The sequence below is a fragment of the Dreissena polymorpha genome, chromosome 2, assembly GCF_020536995.1.
Source record: "Dreissena polymorpha isolate Duluth1 chromosome 2, UMN_Dpol_1.0, whole genome shotgun sequence".
Lineage (NCBI taxonomy): Eukaryota > Metazoa > Mollusca > Bivalvia > Myida > Dreissenidae > Dreissena > Dreissena polymorpha.
The window spans coordinates 24,697,593-24,715,047 of NC_068356.1; the positions used below are offsets into that span (position 1 = coordinate 24,697,593).

Sequence of the window (17,455 nt, forward strand, 5' to 3'; positions counted from 1 at the left end):
GTCTGTAGGAAGCTAAATTACCAGTTTTTGTTAATGTAGAATTATTTTCATGTTGGAACACTATTGACTAGTTGGAACTATTGCACTTGTTGGAATTATTGCCTTGATGGGACTATTGACTTGTTGGAAGTATTGACTTGTTGGGACTATTGGCTTGTTGGGACTATTGGCTTGTTGGGACTATTGACTTGTTGGAACTATTGGCTTGTTGAAACTATTGGCTTGTTGGGACTATTGACTTGTTGGAACTATTGACTTGTTGGAACTATTGACTTGTTGGAACTATTGATTTGTTGTGACTATTGCCTTGGCACTATTGACTTGTTGGAACTACTGTAAAAACTTCTCCAAACGTCCACCCTGTCATTACGACGAACTTGCTATGATGACCACAAATTTTTAGTTAATTTTTCCTTCTACATTTCAATGGTTGTTACTCTCACTAATCATACCAACCAGCTAAGGGCTATTATGACAACTTAAATCAGTACCAATCAAGGAAATTGCTCTTAGTTAACGACCCCAAACAACTAGTTACTTTCACACCTTACTTGATTGGGGGTTGTGTTTCTATGAGGTTTGTGTACAGGCCATTGTGACTCAGTTAACAACAACGGCATTTGTATCGACTGTATGGTGTTAGATTTTCAACCTTTGTTTTTATTTTTAGCCCTTGATTTTTCTTCCTTAGGCTGTTCCCGCCCCCCCCCCTTTTATTGTCAAGCTAATTAAAGAAATAGTGATATGTTTGATTGATCTATGTACATATGAAAAGTTTAGTTGAACCAAGTAAGGGGTGTAGGGCATTTTCCTCCCTGGAAGTGGTTCTCAAATCTCACCACTGATTCTTGATTGATAATTTAATATATTTGAGTCTTTGATTGGTTATTGTTTGGTACACACTTTAAAGATTAAAGACTGCAAATAGTTTAACAGTAAGGATAATTTAATTTGATGTTTTCATTTGTGAAAATTCGTGGAACTATTGACTCGGAACTATTGACTTGTTGGGAATATTGACTTATTGGGACTATTGACTTTTTGGAACTTTGTGGTTTATAGTTCCAACATGTCAATAGTCCCAATAGGTCAATAGTCCCAACAAGTCAATACAGTTAAACCTCGCTATTAAGGCCACCTCTGGGACTTTGCAACGTGATCTTAAAAGAAAGGTGGTCTTTATGCTATTTACTAGTTTGGACCACAGTATTTACTTGTTGGAACTATGGACTTGTTGGGACTATATACTTGTTGGGGCTCTTGACCTCTTGGCATTTTTGACTTCTTGGCACTATTGACTTCTTGGCACTATTCACTTGTTGGGATTATTGACATATTGGAACTATTGACTTATTGGTACTATTGACTTACAGGGACTATTGCATTATTGGAACTATTGACTTGGAAATATTGACTTATTGGCACTATTTATTTATTGGGACTATTAACTTGTTATAAATATTAACTTGGAAATATTGACTTGTTCGGACTATTGTCTTATTGGAACTATTTACTTATGACTAATGACTTATTGGGACTATTGACTTATTATACCCCCATAACTGGTAATGGGGACTATATAGGAGTCACTTTGTAGGTCTGTCTGTCGGTCTGTCTGTCTGTCCCGATCTTCACCAAACTTGGTCAGAAGTTGTATCTAGATGATGTCTATGTCAAGTTTGAATATGGGTCATGCAGGGTCAAAAACTAGGTCACAGAGTCACTTAGTGCATTTTAAATAGAAAGTTTGTCCGCACCATAACCATGTCATATATTGTTAGATTTTAAAATGACTTGGTACATTTGTTCACCATCATGGGACAGTGTGTCGCGCGAAAGAATTACATAGATATCTCCAAATTCAAGGTCACACTTGGAGTTCAAAGGTAAAATGCTTGTCCGGGCCATAACTTTGTCGTTCATTGTGAGATTTTTTAATAATTTGGCACATTTTTCACCATCATTGGATGGTGTGTCGCGCGAAAGAATTATGTTGATATCTCCAAGGTCAAGGTCACACTTTGAGTTCAAAGGTTAAAAATGGCCATAAATGAGCTTGTCTGGGCCTTAACTATGTCGTTCATTGTGAGATTTCAAAATCTTTTGGCGCATTTGTTCACCATCATTGAAAGGTGTGCAGCGTGAAAGAGTTACGTCGATATCTCCAAGGTCAATGTCACACTTTGAGTTTAAAGGTAAAAAATGGCCATAAATGAGCTTGTCCGGGCCATAACTATGTCGTTCGTGGTGAGATTTTAAAATCATTTGGCTCATTTGTTCACCATCATTGGACGGTGTGTCTTGCGAAAGAATTACTTCAATATCTCTAATGTCAAGGTCACACTTTGAGTTCAGATGTCAAAAATGGCCATAAATGAGCTTGTCCGGGTCATAACTATGTAGTCCATTGTGAGATTTTTTAATCATTTGGCACATTTGGTCACCATCATTGGACAGTTTGTCGCGCAAAAGAATTACGTCGATATCTCCAAGCTCAAGGTCACACTTTGAGTTCAAAGGTCAAAAATGGCCATAAATGTGCTTGTCCGGGCCATAACTATGTCGTTCATTGTGAGATTTTAAAATCATTGAGAACATTTGTTTACCATCATTGGACGGTGTGTCGCACGAAAGAATTATGCGGATATCTCCAAGGTCAAGGTCACGCTTTGAGTTCAAAGGTAAAAAATGGCCATAAATGATCTTGTTGATCTTGTCCGGGCCATAACTATGTCATTCATTGTGAGATTTTAAAATGACTTTGTACATTTTTTGTTCACAGTCATTGGACGGCCTGTCATGTGAAAGAATTCAAGAGTTCAAAGGTAAAATGGCCATTAGTGATAATGGAATAATAATTCTTAAAAATCGCGATAAATTAGCTTCTCTTGTTTTGTGAAGACAGCATGCAAAATAGTTTGTGTCAATGCACCATGTGGGGGTATACGTTACGTCTGTGACAAAGCTCTAGTTTGACTATTGTTGGGACTATTGACTAGTTGTGACTACAGTATTGACTTGTTGGAACTATTGACTTGGAACTATTGAATACTTGGGACTAATAACTTTTTGGAACTATTGACTTGTTTGGACTATTGACTTGGTGGGACTATTAACTTGTTAGAACTATTGACTTGTTGACTCAATTACCTTGTTAGGATGACTGTTCTTACTTGTTTGAACTATTGACTGGTTGGGACTATTAACTAGTAGGATATATTTGCTTGTTGGAACTATTAACTTGTTAAAACTATTAAATCTTTGGCACTATTGAATTATTGGGACTATTGACTTGGAATTATTGACTCATTGGGACTATATACTTGTTTACTTGTTGGGACCATTTACATGTTGGGACAATTGAGTTGTTGTTGGAACTATTGACTTGAATAACATGTATCGGGACTATTTACTTGGAACTTCTGAGTTGTTTTGACTATTTTATTGTTGGGATTATTGACTTGTTCGAACTATTAACTTGTTGGGACAATGGAATTGTTTGGGCCATTTATTTTTATGCCCCCTTTTGAAGAAAAGGGGGTATATAGTTTTTGCACTGTCTGTCTGTCAGTCTGTCTGTCAGTCTGTCACACTTTTCGTGTCTGCTCTCTAATTCAAATAGTTTTCATCCGATCTTTACGAAACTTGGTCAGAAGTTGTATCTAGACAATATCTAATTCACGTTCGAATATGGGTCATGACGGGTCAAAAACTAGATCACGGGGTTGAAAAAACAAATCAAAGGGAAGTAATAAGCTTTAAATGGACATAATTATCAAAGCGGCGCAGTAGGCGGCATTGTGTTTCTGACAAACGCATCGTGGTTAAAGGTCAAGGTCATCCTTCAAGGTCTAAGGTCAAAAATACAAATCCAAGGGAAGTAATAATCTTTAAAGGGAGATAATTATTCAATATTTAACATAGCAACTTGATATTTGGCATGCATGTGTATCTCATGGAGCTGCACATTTTGAGTGGTGAATCTACAGTCACAGTAGTGGCTTTTAATTACTTGCTACTAAAAATAGAGATTTGTTAGAGACAATTATTTTCAAGGGAAGTAATTTATATAATTATAAATCTCAGATTTTATATTTCCTTACCATGAATTTAAGTTCTTTTCACAGTTACTGTACAGTTTTTTATTTTTATCATTTATAAGTCAAATGATTGATTTGTCAAAGATATTTTTTAAATGATATTATTATCATTTCTTTCCTGTGCTAATGTGTGAATGGTAGGTTCATTTATACATACCTGTGGACTTATGTCCATAGATGAATGATGAACTCTGGCTATGGTCTCTTTGGTAAACCACAGGCCTTGGATGTCAGTGATATCTGACTTGGTCATATTTGACTGTCTACAGACCCCCCCCCCCCCGCCCCGGTTGGATGGGACAAAATCCAAGGGAAGTAATAAGCTTTAAAGGGAGATGATTTCTATACCTGCCAAATGATAAATAGAAATTTTGTTTCAAAGCGGCACAGTAGGGAGCATTGTGTTTCTGACAAACACATCTCTTGTTTGGAACTACTGACCTGTTGGGGTTATTGAATTATTGGGACTGTTTGCTACTTGGAACTATTGACTTGTTGGGACTATTAACTTGTTGGAACTATTTACTTGTTGGGACTTTTTACTAGTTTGAATTATTGACTTGTGGGAACTATTGCTAGTTTGGACTACAGAATTAACTTGTTGGAACTATTGACTTGTTGGGACTATAGACTAGTTGAGACTATTTATTGACTTATTAGGACTATTAACTACATGTAGTTGGGACTACATCATGTTGACTTGTTGGAACTATCAACTTGTTGGGACTATAGACTTGTTGGGACTTTTTACTTTTTGGCACTATTGACTTGTTGGGACTATTGACTTCTGGGAACAATTGACATGTTGGAACTATTGATTTGTGGGACCTATTGACTTGTTAGGACTATTGACATATTGAACTATTGACTTTTTGGGACTATTGACTTATTGGGACTATTAATTTGTTGGGTCATTGACTCGTTGGGACTATAGACTTGTTAGAACTATTGACTTGTCAAGTTGTTGGGACTATGACTTGTTATGATTTTTAACATGTTGGGACTTTTGACTTGTTGGAGCTATTCACTTGTTGGGACTATTGACTTGTTGGGAATCTTGACTTGTTGGGACTATTGACTTGGGACTCTTGACTTGTTGGGACTATTGACTTGTTGGGACAGTTTAATAGTTGGGACTATTGAATTATTGGGACAATTAACTAGTTGCTTATTTACTTAACATAATATAATTATTATATATAATAATAGCTGTAAAAGGAAATTATAATGGAATATAAGTACATAAACTAACAAGCACCAACGTCTGTATGCATGTATTTCAGTTTGTTAACAAACACTGCGGTAACTTTTTTATATGTGTGCCTTATACAGGAGTTGTTGGGCGAGAATGAGAGTCTAAAGCGATGCAAGGAGGAGTTGGAGTCACAGTACTGCAACCTGAGAGACAAGGTACACGTACCAGTCTGTTTCTCTAGTGTTCACTATATACCAGTCGGTTCCTCTCGTGTCCATGACATACCAGTCTATTTGTCTTGTGTCCATTACATACCTTTCTGTTTCTGTAGAGTCCATTACATACCAGTCTGTTCCTCTAGTTTCCATTACATACCAGTCAGTTCCTCTAGTTTCCATTAAATACCAGTCTGTTCCTGTAGTGTCCATCGCATACCAGTCTGTTCCTCTAGTGTCCATCACATACTAGTTTGTTCCTCTAGTGTCCATCACATACCAGTCTGTTCCTCCAGTGTCCATTACATATCAGTCTGTTCCTCTAGTATCCATTACATACTAGTCTGTTCCTCAAGTTATGCTCCCCCAACCCCAAAATTTATTTTGGGGGGAGCATATAGTAGCCGCTTCGTCTGTCCGTGCGTGTGTGCGTCCGTCTTTCCATCCATGCACAATTTTTGTCCGGGCTATTTCTCAGCAACTTATGACCGGAATTCGATAAAACTTTATAGGAAGCTTCACTACCAAGAGGAGATGTGCATATTATCAGCGGGTTCTGGTCGGATGATTTTTCACAGAGTTATGGCCCTTTGAAATTTTCAATAAAAAAATATTGTCCCCCCAACTACTGTGCCCTCAAGATGTTTCCTTTTATCTGAATATATAGTGCAATATTGTGACAAAAGAAACCTTTGGGGAGCATTACCTGTCTCCGACGGTTTCTTGTTTCCATCACATACCAGTCAGTTCCTCTAGTTTCCATCACATACCAATCTGTTCCTCCAGTGTCCATTACATACCAGTCTGTTCCTCCAGTGTCCATTACATACCAGTCAGTTCCTCTAGTTTCCATCACATACCAGTCTGTTCCTCCGGTGTCCATTACATACCAGTTTGTTCCTCCTGTGTCCATTACATACCAGTCTGTTCCTCTAGTTTCCATTACATGCTAGTCAGTTCCTCTAGTTTCCATTACATACCAGTCAGTTCCTCTAGTTTCCATCACATAACAGTCTGTCCCTCCAGTGTCCTTACATACCAGTCTGTTCCTCTTGTATCCATTACATACCAGTCTGTTCCTCTAGTTTCCATTACATACCAGTCAGTTCCTCTAGTTTCCATTACATACCAGTCTGTTCCTCTAGATTCCATTACATACCAGTCTGTTCCTCTAGTATCCATTACATACCAGTCTGTTCCTCTAGTTTCCATCACATACCAGTCTGTTCCTCCAGTGTCCATTACATACCAGTCTGTTCCTCTAGTATCCTTTACATACAAGTCTGTTCCTCTAGTTTCCATCACATACCAGTCTGTTTCTCCAGTGTCATTTACATACCAATCTGTTCCTCTAGTATCCATTACATACCAGTCTGTTCCTCTAGTTTCCATTACATACCAGTCTGTTCCTCTAGTTTCTATTACATACCAGTCAGTTCCTCTAGTGTCCATTACATACCAGTCTGTTCCTCTAGTGTCCATTGCATACCAGTCTGTTCCTCTAGTTTCCATTACATACCAGTCTGTTCCTCTAGTTTCCATTACATACCAGTCAGTTCCTCTAGTGTCCATTACAAACCAGTCTGTTCTTCTAGTGTCCATCACATACCAGTCTGTTCCTCTAGTGTCCATTGACAGCATGTTATACTCATAGCTTGAACACAATAGTAAAAACATAGAAGATATAAGTTGGTTTTGGTGGATTGTCGAAATTAAATTTTGAAAAGATCATAGAGATCTATATTATTTAAGAGAGGTTGCAATTATTCAAAATATTTTTTATCTAAAATGTCACGATCATAAGTGGATACAAATTTTATAATCTGCTGAAACATACAGCTTGTATTTTATTTTACACATGTTTACAAATTATTTACATTTAAAACAGGGTTACCTGGAGAAACTTATTTACACTAACATCAGTATGTGAAAATAATGAACACAATTTTCATGTTTATAAAACATAATATTCACTTAAAAAAAAAAGAATTATCAGTTTTACAAATGTTTCTGTAAAGGAATCATAGAATAGCATACAAATGTGCTAACATTTATGCTAAACATACATTTTGTGTAAATTCCCTCAGCCAGGGTCTGTCAACAGTACCTGCATTTATTTTCTTTGTAAATTGAAACTTAAGGAGTTAAAATATAGAGATACAAAAGAAGTCATTTGCACAAACAGTGGTAAGACACACATAATAGTATTGCTTTTCATTGATCCAAATGTAAATTAACCCCAAATATGAGGTGTGCACAGCAGAAAAAAAATCACTTGGTTATTTTATTCAGAGGTATTTTAATATCAGGCACCTTAATTTATTTACTTTTGTATCTTTAACAAATAATGAGGTCAAATGTTGCAAATTTAATGATCAAGCTTACACATGGTCACTCAGATTGTTTTGACTGTCATTTGTTTGGTGAGGGCAGTGGGAGGTACTTGCATGTCTTGCACTTTTAACTTACCGGTAGGCAACTCTGTTTGAATGCTCACTCCTGGACATGTGAGCTTAGTTGGTAGTCAACATACCCGAAAGGTGGCGTTTCCTCTGAGAACACTGGATACCCCTTACAGTACAAGTCAAGACCACATAGATATTTTTAATCTTTCTGTACAAACTTAATACATGTAGCTTGATATTGTGGCTATTATTCAAAACTCATCAATTGTTTGTGAGTCTTGTAAGGTTATTAGGTAGGAGTACAGACACAGACCCCAGGGGAATACATAATGCTGCTAAAGGTACTGAATGACTTCATAAACTTCACATACACACATTACTCATTTGTATATTTGTTTGTGCAAACAGAATCATGAGATAATGTTCCTTTTTATGCATGATCATTTTACTTTGGTCAATATTTAGCTATCTAGAGTTTCTTATTTAATGATTGATTGTGATTATTTCACATGATTTCCAGGTGAGAATATTTGGTACTTGTCTTCAGGATGAGAAATCTAAAAACCAAAGACTGGAGGACCAACTGTTAAGTATGAAGGAAAATAACAAGAAACTGTCAGAAAAAGTGGGCGAACTCAGGCAAAAAGTAAGTTTTTGCTTAAGGCATGTGTTTTTTTTCACATGCTCTGATGTCCAGATACATGGAACTGATATTGTCTGCTGGTCTGCATCAGGCACTTTCCCTTTGAAGACTATTTTAGATAACAATCACAAATTATTTATGTATCACTATGAGGAATACAATACAAAAGCATACAAAATACATAACAAAGATTCTTTCATTTTGTTAAAAAAAAAAATTTATAGGAAAGGGACTTTTATTGAGATTTTTTTAGGGATTTAGGGCATATCTGTACGTCTGTCTGTCCGTCACACTTTGCGTTTAGGTTTCAAAAAATGCTCATATTTTCTATGTCGCTACAGATGCAACCTTCATATTTGGTATGCATGTGTAAATGGACAAGGCCTTTCCATACACACACAAATGTTGACCCCTTTGACCTTGAACTTGAACTTATGGTCCGCGTTAAGGTTTCAAAATCTGTGTTTAGGTTTCGAAAGATGCTCATAACTTCTATGTCGCTTCAGATTTAACCTTCATATTTCGTATGCATGTGTATATGGACAAGGTCTTTCCATACGCACACAAATGTTGACCCCTTTGACCTTGACCTTGAACTTAGGGTCCCCGTTTAGGTTTCAAAATCTGTGTTTAGGTTTCGAAAAATGCTCATAATTTCTATGTAGCTTCAGATGTAACCTTCATATTCGGTATGCATGTGTATATAGACAAAGCCTTTCCATACCCACACAAATTTTGATCCCTTTGACCTGGACCTTGAACTTTGGGTCCGCGTTTAGGTTTCGAAATCTGCGATTATGTTTAGAAAAATGCTCATAACTTCTATCAAAGCGTTTTTAGGGGGAATTTTGTTCTCACTTTTTTTAACCTAAAGATATACGGGTGACTTGATTCTCGTCTGTACACATGTACTCAATATTTTGTTCTTCATCATTTATCAATGTGAAAAAGCAACTTTGAAACCACTTGACTGACAAAAGTTGGTTTTATGTGATTCAACATTTATGTTAATTGCTCTTATAGTGTTCTATACTCCTCCCGCATATACATATTTTGTGTGTGTGGAATATTCATAGAGATTCATGAAGATTTTTTGTATGCCTCCGAAGGAGGGCATATAGTGATCTGTCTGTCTTTCCGTCACACTTTGCGTTTAGGTTTAAAAAAATGCTCATAACTTGTCCCTTCAGATAGCAGCTTGATATTTGGCATGCATGTGTATCTCATGGAGCTGCACATTTTAAGTGATGAATGGTCAAGGTCATCCTTCAAGGTAAAAGTTAAAAAAAACAAATCCAAGGGAAGTAATAAGCTTCAAAGGGAGATAATTATCTGTACCTGCCAAATGATAAAAAACAATTCATAAATCAAAGCGGCGCAGTAGGGGGCATTGTGTTTCTGACAAACACATCTCTTGTTTTTATCTATTTAATAGCAATCACTTTTACCATACAATTTGTGTGAGTGATGTTTGAACAAATACTTGAAATCTGCCTTGTGAAAAGAGGTCCCGGCTTTGATCCTCATTTGGAAAACATTCTCAGAATCTTTCTGTCAACACCAAGTACTTTTTCTGCCCAGGAAACTGATATCAAAGGGTCTCTCTAGGCCAATGCTTTTTTAAGAATCAAGCTTTAATAAATAGGATTAAAATTAACTTAGTGGTTGCAGTGGTGTAGTGGATATGGTGTCTGTCTAGCGATTGGGAGGTCACAGGTTTGATCCCCACTGTGGGAGCCTTCTTTAGAATTCCCCCATAGACACTCAAGTACTGGTTCTTGTGACTCGAAAGCATTTCAAATAAGCCGTAGGCTTTCCATGCAATCAAGCTAAAATAAATAGGTTCAAAACTTTAAACTAAATAAAACTTTCATAGACGTGATGACACTGTATACACTGACACTAAATACATGCATGTTGTTGTTGTTATCAGTATGAGGAGCTCAGTCTGGAGAAGCATGCCTTGGAGAAGAACCTAACCCTACAGGACGCTCGGGCCAGCAATGTTACCCTACAGAAGCATTCGGGGGAGAGCCCACATAACTCCTCACAAGCCCTCTCCAAGGGTCACACCTCAAAGTCTGTCAGAACTGCTGAGCTGTCTTCAGCGGAGACTTCCCGGCCATTAAATATTGCAACAAAGGCAGTGGCCTTTAACAACCTTAATGTTGATTCAGAAGCCAAAGTCTCAAATGTTCAAGTTCATGAATGTCCTCGGTGTTTGCAAAATTTCAATAATGAAGACTTTTATTTTAAACACCTTCAGATATGTATTGAATAAATATAATACTGTGAAACCATTGTTATTCGTCAGGCATTTATTTTTGTCTATTTCGTCCGAACCGATTAAAAAATTTAAGATCCTAACGAATAATTATGTCTGATGTTTAAACAAAATTCAAGGGTGTTGACTAATTGGCAATTGGCTTCATTTTTTCAAACACTCATTAACGGTTATTTGGTCCCGCTATTCCGATAATCATAACAATGAACTTGTCAATGGCATATACATGTAATAATAAGGGCCAATACTAGACATAGACATAGACATGTTTATTAGGTAATATAGGCCACTGACCCAAAATACAGCATTAACATGAAACTATGTCAAACAGAGTGATACATAATCATACATTTAAGAACATTAAAGCATGTTGTTATACACTTAATTTATCTCAAGCATTTAATTTACTAATGCTAGAATAGAAAAAGTTTCCCAAATGATAACCTTATACACATGATTAAAAAGTAAGAAAGAGCAATACAACAATCTATTTCAGGTATGTATGTTTAAGATTTCTTTTCTTCTTACAAGCGAGTTATGCAAAAACTTAGTAATATTTATAATATTATATTCATCTTTTAAGCATAATATAGTATAAAACATTTGATGAGATCGGTTTCTTAACCAGTCAGCTTTGAAGAATGTTTGCCTAAATGTTTTGTATTCATTACATTAAAAAAAGAAATGATACTCACCTCAACTACCCTTATATTATTTTTTACACATAATGGACAAAATCTTAAATTTCTATCTATTAATAAGTGTCGAACTTTCTCAATCATGAGGTCATGCGCTGAGCAAAGAAAACTTGACAAAGTTTTCCTTAAAACAAAAGACAAATTAATATTTAGATATGGTTCACAGTACAAATCAGTTTAAAAAAATCTATAATGCAAAGCTTTAGGAGAATTATCAATTTTTGATTTCCATACTTGAAGATAACAATCTTCTATTCGTGTTTTGAACAGATGAGATGTATAAAATTGTCTTCATGCCCGACACCTTGAGCAAACCAAACCTAACCAAATCCACAACTAAATAGTAATTCTCTGATATAACTAGCCCATGTCCTTGAACCTGCATCATCTAACTCTTCTAACATTTTATGACACTGTTTAGGATATCGATGATTTTCCATACGGGTGATTTTCAACCAGAACTTGATGCAATTTGGGATATATGTTATACATAAAGGACATTCTCCTAAAGCTAAGATATCAGGTGTGTTTTGTGGTAAATTACAATATTGTTTACAAAATTTTATTTTATGCTTTCCGGTGGCCTATAGAGAAATATTAGTGAAATAAAACTGATATTTCGAAAAATAACAGTGAAAAAAATCGATATTTTTTACTGTTTTACTGAGAAATGACGTCTTTTTTTCGACGAAATGACGTCAGAAATCCAGAGAAATTATCCAGTTAAACTATTTTACAATGTAAATAAACGGTGAAAAAAGCAGAAAATAAAAAGAAAATTTGTTGGATTTGATGGGATATCGATTTTTATTCACTCATGATCATAACATATACATATTTTCACTTGTGGCTGCGCCACTCGTGAAAATAGTTTTATATGATCACTTGTGAAATAAAATCGATATTTCATCAAATCCAACAAATATCCTCAATTTATTTGTACTTTTTCAATTTTAACTACATATGAATAGCCCCATATTTTGGATCCGTAACAAACCTATTATCTTTGACAGACCCGATTAATCCAACAATAAAAATGTTGAGATATAATTATGAAAATCAACATCATCTTGGTATTTTAAAAGACCCCAATGTTCCACGTACAAATGTTAAGATAAGATTTCACAGAAGATAACAAAAGATTATTTAATTGGCATGAGACAAACAGGACTCCCAAGTGTCATCCGTTTTCACCACCACCATTTGTGGCAAACCAGGACACTAGATGATAAATCGCAGACATGTATTTCAAACGAATCGGATATTGACTGACGCTTTTTTTCCAAAATCAGACATTGGCAAATTAAAGTGCTGACAAAATAGTCTTTCTTTTTTTTAATTACGAAATTGTGTGCTGATGAAAATAAATGGTTTCACAGTAATTGTTTTCGTAAATTTTGATCTCTTTTCTTTGCTTTTCTTAATGTGTTAGATGTGCAATGTTAAGCTATGAAAATTTGAAAAGTATGAGTGTTTTAAATCATTAAGATTTATTGCAATGCTTTGAACATCATTTTAGTGTTTAGCAAAAGTCTGCTTTTTTATTTAAATGTTGGCATGGACATGAGCATTTTATAAATGGATATAGGGTAACAATAATGAAGAATTATTTATCACATGTTACCTGTTAAGCAAAACAAGTTTTTACTTCTGCAATCTACCAGTAGATGTATTTTGTTTGAATATTTCCTATGTCTGAATGATTTTTTACTATATGTATACACCTCAATACAATGTTAAGGGGTTACACTAAAATCACTTTGGGCGTCTGTCCTGAAACTTGTGTCTCAACTGCTCTTCAACAGCTGTGTGAATTTGGTTAATATTTACACATCTAAATGACCTTAGGGTATAGATGATCCTTATCGAAAGATTTACATCGCAACCAGTTTTTGCAGCATAATATCCCTTGGTCTGTCTTTCCACTAAAAAGCTTATGTTTTAAATTCCCCCTTAACAGCTGTGTGAATTTCGATAAATTTTTGACAGTTAAATGAATGTGTAGATGATAGTAAACACAATTTTAGAATATATATTCCTCCCCCATTTTATGTACTCAACTATCATTATTGTTAAGAATTAAATTTTGGCGGAATTATGGTCTTTTGTTTTTTTTTCCACCATATAAAGCCTCCAAATTGTGTGTACTGAATTCCTCTTATAATGTTTGCAAGATGTAGTTCAAACTTTATCAACTGAATGAGTTTCATGTGAAGATGATTGCAAAGAAAGTATTTTTGTTATGAGTAGATGATTATAGAGAAAGGAATTTTTATTGTGACCAGTTTTGGCTGAAGTTCGGCCTTTGTCTGTTTTTCTACTTAAAAATTAATAAGCGTCAAAATTGTGTGTACTTAACTTCTCTTTAACTGCTTTGTGCATTGTGCTCAAAACAGATGAATTACTTTAATGTTTAGATGATTGCCAAGTTAATAATTCTGTCCAAGCATATGCTGTGGAGGCACCACTGTTTATGGCATCTTGCTAATTGCAATTGTCTGACAATGAATTTACCAGGTATTCATTATTTATAGCATTAATGTTTAGTCAAAAGGCTACATTTTTTGTTGGGCAATATTTATTTGTGGTTTATTTATATTATACAACTTATCTTTATTTACTATTTATGCCCCCCCTTTGAAGAAGAGGGGGTACATTGTTTTGCTCATATCAGTCGGTCCGTCCACTGAATGGTTTCCGGATGATAACTCAAGAAAGCTTAAGTCTAGGATCATGAAACTTCATTGGTACATTGATCATGACCTGCAATGACCCCGATTGATTTTCAGGTCACTAGGTCAAATGTCAAGGTCACGGTGACTAGAACCAGTAAAATGGTTTCCGGGTGATAACTTGAAAACGCTTACGCCTAGGATCATGAAACTTAATAGGTACATTGATCATGACTTGCAGATGACCCCTATTGATTTTCAGGTCACTAGGTCAAAGGTCAAGGTCACGGTGACTCGACACAGTAAAATGGTTTCCGGATGATAACTCAAGAAAGCTTATACCTAGGATCATGAAACTTCATAGGTATATTGATCATGACTCGCAGATGACCCCTATTGATTTTCAGGTCACTAGGTCAAAGGTCTCGGTGACTTGACACAGTAAAATGGTTTCCGGAGGATAACTCGGAAGAAAGCTTACACCTAGGATCATGAAACTTCATAGGTACTTTGATCATGACTGGCAGATGACCCCTATTGATGTTCAGGTCACTAGGTCAAAGGTCAAGGCCACAGTGACAAAAAGCGTATTCACACAACGGCTGCCACTACAACTGACAGCCCATATGGGGGGCATGCATGTTTTACAAACAGCCCTTGTTACAATTTAACTTTGATCAGGCCTTTAAGATGGTAAAGGGCAGTACCTTAACCCACCACATGTTAAAGGTATTTTCAAAATACTTATAACAGAAGTCAACTGATCACCACACAAATTAACAAATATCAAGTTGGGTTTCATCTGCATTTGCTCGCATGTCTTGGATATGTTAATAAGAAAAACGTTCTGTGGGCAAAACAGTATGATACAATTTCATCATGGATACAATGCAGGTCTCAAAATGTGCATGCTTCTTATAATACATGTAAATAGATTTCCCGGTGTTACATTCAATACAGTTAGGGGTCCAAGAGAAATCGAATAGATTTTATATTAAATTGTTCTGAGAATCATTACAAAAATGTGTCACTTTGTTAAGGAAAGTGTTTGTATTGATCAAGACCAACAACAATATTGTCAACGTTTTTGTCAGGTTTAGTACAATGGTGGAATTAGGCTTTGTGCAAATAATGCTTAGGAAATTTCTGTGCAAGCATCAATTAATGACCAAATGTTAAAACAGATATGAAAAGTATGACTCACAGGCCTTATATAACAGTATTGTAGTTTTTAATGTGGTAAATGTGAAGAAGTTTATTTGTATTTGTGGTTATAACCGGTATAAATATTCTGAGTTAATTCAAATTGTCTATCAGGAAATGTATTATGGGTTCTATCTTTCAACAATTATATATGTGCCAATACCATTCAGGTGCTCAGTGTTTATTTGGATTTTGAGACAAATAGAAAATTTATAGTAAACAAAAATGAGTTACAAAAAGCTAGTCCAGGAAGAGTTTAAAAAACAGTATTTCATGATTCTTGACCAGGGTTTGTCTTGCTGATTTTATATCTGTTATAAGGTTCTATTTTACCAATTTAAAGTAAATTGACAATCAAATTCCCAATTGTGTGGGTATGTGTCAATTTCTCAAAATTGTAAAAAAAGAGGCTTACCAGCAATTCTTCTATAATGTGATTGAGCAATAATACTAATATTGTATGTAAGTGACCCATCATGCATTGCAGACTAGTATCATGTATATATCATGTATATTTGAAGAAATATGCTGCTGTTTAGTGCCAACTATTATGTTATTGAAATTAAATTATTATTACAGATAAAATGTGTTGTCACTTTTCATTAATGCTGAATGGGTCAAGTTCCCCACGGGTATTACTTCCCCGTGCCCTGGGTACTTTGAAGTATACTTCACCGTACACAGATTTTCAAATGATACTATTGGGTACACTGTTATACTAACAGGTACCCCATCTTTCCTAATAAAAAAACATCCCAACATTTTTCGTACCCATTTTTTTTTTCGGACCCAATTTTATTTTTGTATCCAAATTTTTTTCCGGACCCAATTTTTTTCATTCCCAAATTTTATCATGCCCAAATTGTTTATCGTACCCCAATTTTTTTTGTACCCATTTGTACCCATACTCAATCATTTTTTTTTTTACCCAAATTTTTTTTGGCATAATTTTTTTCGTACTCGAAATTTTCTTACCCAAATTTTTTTCGGACCCTAATTACAAAAAAATAATGCCAAAAAAATGTGGGTACGAAATAAAATTTGGGTAGTACAATTTTAAGTACGAAAAATTCTATAAAACAAAAACATTTGGATACGAAAAAAAATTAAGTACGAAATAAAATTGGGTACGAAAAATTTTTGGAACAAATTTTTTTTATTAGGAAAGATGGGGTAGTAAGTATAACATGGTACCGAAAAGTATAATTTGATAATCGGTGTACCGTGAAGTATACTTCAAAGTACCCGGTGTACGGGCAAGTAGTACCAGTGGGAAACTTGACCCATTCAGCATTATTAATATTTATTTTACAACTACCTCTACAAAATTACAATTATTCATATTTAGTTTACATTCCCACACACATGAAAAAAAGTTGTATTGATTTGAATACTAATAGTAAAACTGTTATGAATGAAATGAACTTAAATTACAGCCAAAAATATGTTCGCTACCAATAATGGGACATTGCTTTAGTAAATTCTCATTTAAAATTATAGGACAATAGGATGGAATAAATTTCCTCTTAAAGATTTAATCAATTTAACTGTTTAAATCTATAAATACTCGCTTGAAAAGAGAAATATGAATTGTTTCGTTACATGTCGTAATTTGGGTGAAATATATTGATGTGAGACTATGGTGTATATACAGTATATTAATATGTAATACACAGATGTATGTCTTTGGGATTTAAATGATCATGTTAATTTGAAAATTCTCCATGTTCTAGAAAATAAATATTTTTTCCCAAAATAACAATAATCTCTTTAAGACCATATTTAAATCCCAACATGTTAGTCAGAACATGATATGTACAACATGAATGCGCATTTATTTTCTCAAATAAATTATAATTTAATCCTTATTTGCAGGAATACATGAGCTAATCTATCTAAGCTGATCTTTCTGGACCAAAATATTGACATCTCTCATCTTTTATAGCTCCAAAATCTTCCAAAAAAATCATTAAAACTAATTGGCTACTTGTCTCGCTTGCAGACGATTCTCTGTGAAATGTGAGGTTCGATGTCGTCTGG

The 17,455-nt window shown here is 35.0% G+C and overlaps 1 protein-coding gene across 10 annotated transcripts in view; it reads left to right on the top strand.

Moving 5' to 3' along the window:
* The window catches only part of LOC127866278 (golgin subfamily A member 6-like protein 7), a 64,196-nt gene extending 48,196 nt beyond the window's left edge, over nucleotides 1-16,000 (top strand). For 9 of the 10 annotated variants that reach the window (XM_052406719.1, XM_052406724.1, XM_052406725.1 and 6 more), the window contains exons 6-8: nucleotides 5,433-5,510; nucleotides 8,436-8,561; nucleotides 10,492-16,000. In XM_052406719.1, coding sequence (XP_052262679.1) covers nucleotides 5,433-5,510; nucleotides 8,436-8,561; nucleotides 10,492-10,839 — 552 coding nt within the window. In that variant the 3' untranslated portion in view covers nucleotides 10,840-16,000. The remainder of the gene's footprint in view (nucleotides 1-5,432; nucleotides 5,511-8,435; nucleotides 8,562-10,491) is intronic. The other variant, XM_052406717.1, reaches the window with a different exon arrangement.
* Nucleotides 16,001-17,455: the final 1,455 nt, after the last annotated feature.